The sequence below is a fragment of the Macrobrachium nipponense genome, chromosome 23 (genome assembly GCF_015104395.2).
Source record: "Macrobrachium nipponense isolate FS-2020 chromosome 23, ASM1510439v2, whole genome shotgun sequence".
NCBI classification, from domain to species: domain Eukaryota; kingdom Metazoa; phylum Arthropoda; class Malacostraca; order Decapoda; family Palaemonidae; genus Macrobrachium; species Macrobrachium nipponense.
In genome coordinates, this window is record NC_061090.1 from 7,880,421 (window position 1) to 7,888,748 (window position 8,328).

The 8,328-nt window shown below is 35.0% G+C and overlaps 1 protein-coding gene across 1 annotated transcript in view; it reads right to left on the bottom strand.

Annotated features, from left to right (window-relative positions):
- Positions 1-1,254: 1,254 nt before the first annotated feature.
- The window catches only part of LOC135198508 (uncharacterized), a 63,725-nt gene continuing 56,651 nt past the window's right edge, over positions 1,255-8,328 (bottom strand). Inside the window, exon 3 of the mRNA XM_064226138.1 lies at positions 1,255-1,391. Within this exon, the coding sequence (XP_064082208.1) occupies positions 1,255-1,391 (137 nt within the window). The remainder of the gene's footprint in view (positions 1,392-8,328) is intronic.

The following is an 8,328-nucleotide window of genomic DNA, read 5'->3' on the forward strand; positions in this document are numbered from 1 at the left end:
AGAAGAAGAGACGGCAGATGAAGGAAAATGACTCAATAAACTTCCCTCTTCAACTTTATAAGAGCGATGATGCCACGCGAGGAATTATGGTCTCTGGTGTCTGAATGGAGATAGACACATGAACAGAATCGCGTTTCTACTCTGATGCTCAAATGATTTTCTGGTAATGTGGCGAACACATGAAAACATTGTTATTTTCTTATTTGCAAGCTATAAAAAAATGTGACTCAAAATGAATGTCACATGTAGACTCTGTATAAAGGGAAAAATTGATGACGACGGTGTGTGTGTGTGTGTGTGTGTGTGAGAGAGGAGAGAGAGAGAGAAGAGAGAGAGAGAAGGAGAGAGATAGAGTGAGAGAGAAGAGAGAGATGGGCATCCACGTGTAAGTGAAGGATTTAGTTGCCATATTCTTAAACTTGTCACAAATGTTTGTAGCTCAGAAGTTTTTGCAGACCTCAAAACCATCAGTCAAAGAAAGAATGAAAGAAAAAAAAACATATAGCCTTATAATTAATGAATTAACGAATATTAACAATTTGACAGAATATAAATTAGTAAAAAATGTATGCGGAGACTGTCATTTTCCCATCCTTTGTAGTAAATAGAATGGAAAATCTCTAAGTAAATAAGAGGTTTGCCCCCACTTTCCCAAACCGCCTTAAAAAAAAAAAAAAAAAAAAAAAAAAAAAAAAAAAAAACACCACGAGGAACAAGGGTCAATCTTAAAATAAACAGAATCCACTAAAACTAGAAAAATGTAAAACGCACTACGAGTTTTACTCGGCAAGTATTCACTGCCTTAATTACTTTATAATAAATATGTACTGTGGTAATAATATTGAAAGCAGCCAAATGCTCTCAAGTAATACTTATACGAGAAGTCGTTGGCGAGGGAGTTCTTCACAATTTTAATATCACTTTAATATCAAAGTGGAATGCAATTCGGCTAAAAGCTATAAATGCCTACTTATAATACTTTAACAGCGTGAAATCTTGGTACAAGAAAGACATTCTCTCTTATTACTAGTGTTTCATTTTACTTTTCCCTCCTCACATAATTGCCTATTTTCATTCCTCTTCACAAACTTTCTCCCATCACCAGAGATTCTCCCATTCTTCGGTATGACGATGATTCATTCCAATTTCTTGTTCAAGATTCGTTCTCATTTTCACATCTAAATGTGCTATAATAATCTCCAGTCACCGGAGACCTTCAAATAAGGCACCTTCCTCACACCTCCTGCAGGATACTCACGTGGGTTTGACTTCTTGTTCAGGGTCGTTCTCTGTGGGGGAATCGTTGTTGGTGTTGTCCTCATCATAATCCGATAGTTGGTGAATGTGAGGCAACGACAGGGCATTGGCCGCGGCTGGTTGCGCCGCCAAACCTGGAATAAAGAAGAAGAAGGAAACGTTACTAGACGTAGATAGGTGCTGACATGTTCCACGCACTGACAACGGTGAAAATTGTACAATAATATGAAGACATTAATGTCCCTATGCAGCGATTAGGACAGAAATATTACCACACACAATCCAGGGCAGAAATATTAATAAAAATGACAAATGTCTCTACTATCAGAAAAAAAAGAGGTAATTGAGAATAATCGATATAAGAGAAGGAAATGTTACTGGGCATAGAAAACAGAGGCAAAAGTGATGCGAAACACGCAATTACAAGACATAATTACTCCAAAAACTTCACATTTATCACAAATAAAGCCAACAGGACTCTCCAGTGTTTTATAACAATGACTTTCTTTGAAGAAGAAGAAGAAGAAGAAGAAGAAGAAGAAGAAGAAGAAGAAGAAGAAATAAAATAAAGAACAGAACATTAAGTGCGACACGAGTCTAAAGTGTTTAACCTAAAAATGTACTTGAGAACACAATAAAAATTTTTACAGATAGCATACAAAATACAAGTCTGTTAAAAAAAATATTTATTTAAAAAGGGCTTCAGTCACTTTCTCTCTTACTACGATTACAAAATTGCGAATAAGTAACAAAGTAATTAACGCAAGCATGCATTACTTTCAACATTCTGCAAATTACAATGCGAGCTATTACGAAGAAATTAATACATTAGCAATGCAATACAAATAGGAAAATGGGACAAAAATACAAGGCTCTTTATTCAATTACTTTTACCACAAAGAAAACGGTTGGGACCTGGTTGAGAAAATATAGTTGAGTCATCCCAAAAATACTGTAACTTGTTTACATCGAGAGAAAACTCACCTCGCTTCAACCCGTACCAGGGTAAACTATGAATTTATACCAACTTCCTAGTTTTATACAAAACACTACTAAAATTTGATTGAGAGAGGACAAAATAAATAAATACGTCACAGTACCTCACAAAACAACACAGTAATTACTGTAATGTAGTAATTTGTTTCTAAACAAATGAGAAAAAGTATAGATATATTTTTTTTATTTCGTTTAACACGAATTTAATTAGCACAGAACAACAGCATTTCCCCAACCAATAAGATAAATATAACCATATTATGTTATTTTTCTGTATTAAAATGCATAAAAAATTGTGCAAAATTACTTAGAGAACACAGAAAACTTACGGATGTACCGATCAACATTTCGAGTTACTTTAGTATAGCAACTTCCATAATTATTTCAAGTAACTTGTGTCATGACATTTTCCTAAGAGCACATGATGAAAAGGTTTAAATAAAATATATCATATATATATATATCTATATATATATAAATATATATATATATATATATATATATATATATATATATATGAGACGATTCACTAAAGATATTTTTACCTAACGATCCATAACTAATATTAAATGTACATAAAAAAAGTACCTCAAGTGGCCGTAGGGTTTTAACAAGACCACAGTAATAAAAATTACATAATCTCGGAAACTTACTTGTGATAATTTTAGCTCAGCAAAGGTGAAAGTGGGAACTGTCATGAGTGATAATATCACCTGGACTTTCTAGTTTTAATTATGTATGTATTTATGTATAAAATTATTTATAACAATGCATATTTATACAGACATAAATTAGTAACTTCATACATAAAAGAGTCATTAAAAACTAGAAAAAATATATAATGTTGAAAGTAATCAAATCAGATCTTGGTGTCATAACTGTTCTTTTCCCCTCACCCAAAATAACCCCCAAACATACTCTTCCTCTCCACTCAAACCCCTCACCTCCCCACAACAAGCAGGTAATCATACCAGTCTACTGGACGACGTCAATTTTCTTGACGGAACCGTCCACCCCGAAGCAGTACGAAACTCCGGTTACGAAACGCAGGCCAAGGGACGTGAGTAATAAGACAAGGGAGGTCTGATTCAACCTCAACTGTTCTTTTTTTGTGTTGAAGTGGTAAAGTTGTGGTCACTAATAATAATAATAATAATAATAATAATAAAATAATAATAATAATAATAATAATAATAATAATGGTAAAGAAAGCCACAATGACCTGAAGTGTAAATATATGTTAAAAATAGATACAAAGGATCCCTTTCGAGAACTTACTCGATTTTCCTTATCAAGTAGAATCATGCAGGTTCTCGCAAGGTCCTTCAAAGGATATATAATATCCTATACTATATATATATATATATATATATATATATATATATATATATATATATATATATATATATATATATATATATATATATATATATATATATATATATATATTATATATATAGTAAAGCCACGGAGGAAGATGAAAACACGGGAACTGCCGAGATCTTTCGGTCTTAACACCCTTTACTTAAGACAAGTAAAGGGTCGTTAAGACCGAAAGATCTCGGCAGTGTGTGTTTTCATTTTCCTCCGTGGCATTACCTTTACATACATAATTAAATAATATATATATATATATATGATATATATAAAATTATATTATATATATATAATATATATAGATATATATATATATATAATATATTTTTCTAAATATATATTCACACAGACATCATTGTGGATATCTTCAGCAGTTAGCGACTCATGCTATTATGAGATTTGTATAAAAAAATAATAATAATAATAATAATAATAATGGCATTAACAATTTATCCCTGTCTTTTATATCGAAACCCCATTCCTCCAAAAGAAAATAAACTTAGACAACAAAACAATCAAAAGCATCAAAAGAAGAGAAATATTCCCAAAAATTTGGAATAGACCTGAAAATCGTAACACCAAACAGACAAAAGAAAAGATTCGCAAATGCCATCAAAGTCTGATCTTCCAAATATTTAGCTTAAAAATATTATAACAACGATGATGGCACTTACAATTCCACATTATTCCGCTTGAACACGCGAAAGCTCACACAAACGAGCAAATTCTCGAAGTAAAATTTCTTAAAGCTTGGAAGTGGAATTTAAGAATGTCACAGGTTTACGACGTACCCACAACCCACCAATACACAAACACTCAAACTTATGTAGCCTATCTGTAAAAGCATAAATACCTATATTCATAGACGCACGCGCGCGCACACATTATATATATATATATATATATATATATATATATATATATATATATATATATATATATAATGTGTGTGTGTGTGTGTGTGTGTGTGTGCGTGTGCGCGCGCGCGTGCAAACGTCAGACAATACAAAAGAACTAGATGTTGACAAACTCCAATACCTCATTTTACGCGTACGAACCCCAATTCCTCAATTTAAGATTTAAGATGTAATATTCTCAACAAAAAAAAAGGAAAAAAAAAATCTTGAAAATGACATACATCGATATTTTCCAAAGAAAAACAAAACAATAATCAACTCTATGATTTGCAGAGGTATACTCTACCTTTGGCTGTGTACCTCCTGCCGGGCCTACTACACACACGGAGTATACGCCCTCTGGAAGCCCTTCGCCGCACTGTCCCGAACTTATAGTCGCTAGCGAAGAGGACTTCGCTGGAATCGGTGGGAGTGATGTCATCTGCATCATCAAACTCCCTCCTGGAATCGTCATCTTCGGTGTCCGTCGGAGTAGCATCAGAATCGGAGCCCTCTCGGTGGTCATCCACCAAGATACGCACTCTCCCTTCGACAGATCCTCTCCAGGCCTCCTCCGGAGGATTGCTCGATTCCAGTGAACCCCTCCAGGAGAAACACGACCGAGAGGACTTACTCTTCCTCCTCAGAAAGCCGTAATCCCAGCCAGGAATGTCGCTCAGCCGACGGCTGGGTTCCGCCCCAACGGTGTAGATTGGAGCATCGGAGATCTTCCTGTACCTGTCTAGAGTACGGGTGGTACGGCCCGTCCCGTACACGGTCTTCGGTCTCCGTTCGTTCAGGCTACGCACGGACAAGGACTCGTGGATGGAAGTTTTCCCCGAGGAGTCCTTATTCCTGTAAGAGTACAGTTCCCCGTCGGAGGTCCTCCTTTTCAAAGAGGGTCTCCTGTCACCGCCTTTGGCTTTCCCTTCTCCTTTGGCATTTTCCTCTTCTTCCGGATCGAAGGTGTACTGCTTGGCAACGACCAAGTCCACTTCCTCCGAATCCGTGGATTTCTTGCGCTTCTGCTTCCGGGATTTGAACAATTTTTTGCGAAATTTCTCCATCTGCGCAGTGTTCGTCTTCGCTTACGGATACAAATTACTCATTTCTACAAAAGGCCACAAAAATTAAGCGTGGAAGCATGCATGTAATTCTCTCTCTCTCTCTCTCTCTCTCTCTCTCTCTCTCTCTCTCTCTCTCTCTCTCTCTAACAAACCTTCATTTACATGTAATGATAAGAAGAAACAACAACAACAGCAATAATAATAATAATAATAATAATAATAATAATAATAATAATAATAATAATAATAATAATAATAATAATAATAATAATAATAATAATAATAATAATAATAATAATAATAATAATAATAATAATAATAATAATAATAATAATAATAATAATAATAATATCCTACTGAATAAAATTAGAAAGACACAATGCAGCCACTTTCAAATAAGATGGCAATACACTACATCCTTACATGAAAAACGAAGGATCAGGGTAATCATGCTGCATAAGGCACAGCTAATTGGATGTTCAATTGTAAAGGAAATCGCTTTTTAATAAAACCATTTCATTAAATATTTCTAGAATTCAATATCAGCTACTGCATCTCAAAGGGGCGAGCATATAATTAAACTTTACAGCTATATTTAGTAACGGCATATCTTTCAGGTATGAATATATATAAATATATATTCAGATATAATAGTTGGAGCCCTGAACAGTTTTTAAGAGTAAAAGCCAACAAAGGGTAGACAGCCAAATACCTATTTCTAACCCCAGGCACAAATAGAAGGAAATGATAAAATACAGAACTAAGTGAATTTAAACCCGTTAGAAATGATGGATATTTGTGCATCTTAAAAGAAAATTTTTACGAGTCGGGATAAACAGCAAGAAGTGAATTCCAAAGCTAGGCAGCAGAAGGAATGAAACAACAATCCTTGGACAGAGTAACCAAAAGATTGCCGACTTCCTTAGAGTAAGTGTACAAAGTAGAGTCCTTACGGATGTCACGAGGCGTTCATCAGGGAATATGTATAACTGAATCACGAAAGTTAGGAACGTGATAAATCCATAAATAAAGATATATGCCACGAAGGAAAAATAAACGAAGGAGGATCTGCGAGACCTTTCGACGTTAAACGTCCTTTACTGAGCATATATCTTTATCGTGGCATATATCTTTATCAAGGAATATGAATATTTGAAGTCAGGGAAAGCAGTAAAACACAGGTGAAATGATTCAAACAACAAAAGAGGCATTTTTCGCTTAAAGAAAGAACCTTGGTGAATGCACAGAAGCTTTTTCATATTTTTATGTTAATCCGGAGAACAAACTTAGATATTAAATCAGTTTCACATTAAAAACACTCGAGAAAACAATTTAGGTACACATTCTAAACATTCACCGTGAACAGGAACTGGCTGCCTAAAGAGGTTACTCAACTGGTTTTATTTACCCTAGTCAAGGAAAATATCAGGTGTTCAAGGGCTGTAAACAATGCCAGAAGGGGAGGGGTGGTTGGGTGGGAATGTGAAGAGGAAGGGGATGTGGGGGGGGGGGGTGCCTGCAACGGATTCGTTAGCATATATAAACGGGGCTGGTTAAATAATGTTCCACTTCGACTTGCGTGAAGATGACTGCTGTGCCGTACTTCCTTTAACTCGTAATACATATCTCTCCCTTCCTTTTAACGTTTTGTATCAATTAAGAATGACTTCTTTCTTTTAGCGTATTAAGATGGCCACTTTCCTTCATTTGAAAGGCAACCCAGTCGCTTTTGTTGTGGATACATCCCGCACTTTTACTATATTTCCCCATTTCTTGCTGCCTTCGGAACTAGAATAGGATATGAGCGTGCCTGTCCTTCTACTAACAGACAACATATCTGCTCTTCGAATATTGCAACAGTGGTCCTTTTACTCTCCGAAAAACAAATTCAGCTATAACTTCATGTCAATCTCGGTAAAACTGGATTCTAATTTGAAATAAAAGACGAAAAAAATGGGTTTTTTTATATGTTTGATAAAAAAAAACAGCTCCTTAAAAAACAACTGTTTACCGAGAGAATTCCAGCGTTTATATAATAAGTATCTTCTAAACGTTTTAGTGATTCACATCTGAATATTGACTAGTATGATGGTGACATCGATGCTAGTGGGAATGGCTTAACTAATTATGCGTTTGAAGAAAGAGCTTTAATAACCAATAAAGTTCGCATTCTTATGAATTCACCATTCAAAGCCCCTTGTCATATGAGCAATAATACATTTCCATTATCAACTTTCAGCTTCAGTATTTAATGAAAACCTCCGATAAAACCTTACAAGATACCACAAAAATTAATGTCACTATAATATGGCAAGAACTATTAAACGAAATAACTCCAAAATAAAAAAAAAAAATAAAAAAAAAAAAAAAAAAAAAAAAAACGTTCATCCAAACATGAAGAGTCGACATAAGATACAGGATGAGACTTGAATTTCCTTCAATCTATTCCGAGACGCCCGAACCTCGTGTTTGGACAACTGGTACAGATGAGCCATTTGGCTTCCAACAGGTCACACAGATGCTTTAGGTCATCAAGGACAAACGACATTCGTTATGCTGAATAAACATCAATCGAATTGAGATATCTCATGGCGGATACACGCGTCCGGATTAGACAGGCCCTCCTCCATATCTGCCTTTTGATGTATACAATCATGCGTGGTTACGTATACTAATGAGATTACACTTAAAAGCAAATATAGAAGACATAATACTATACTTGTATTCAATGAGAG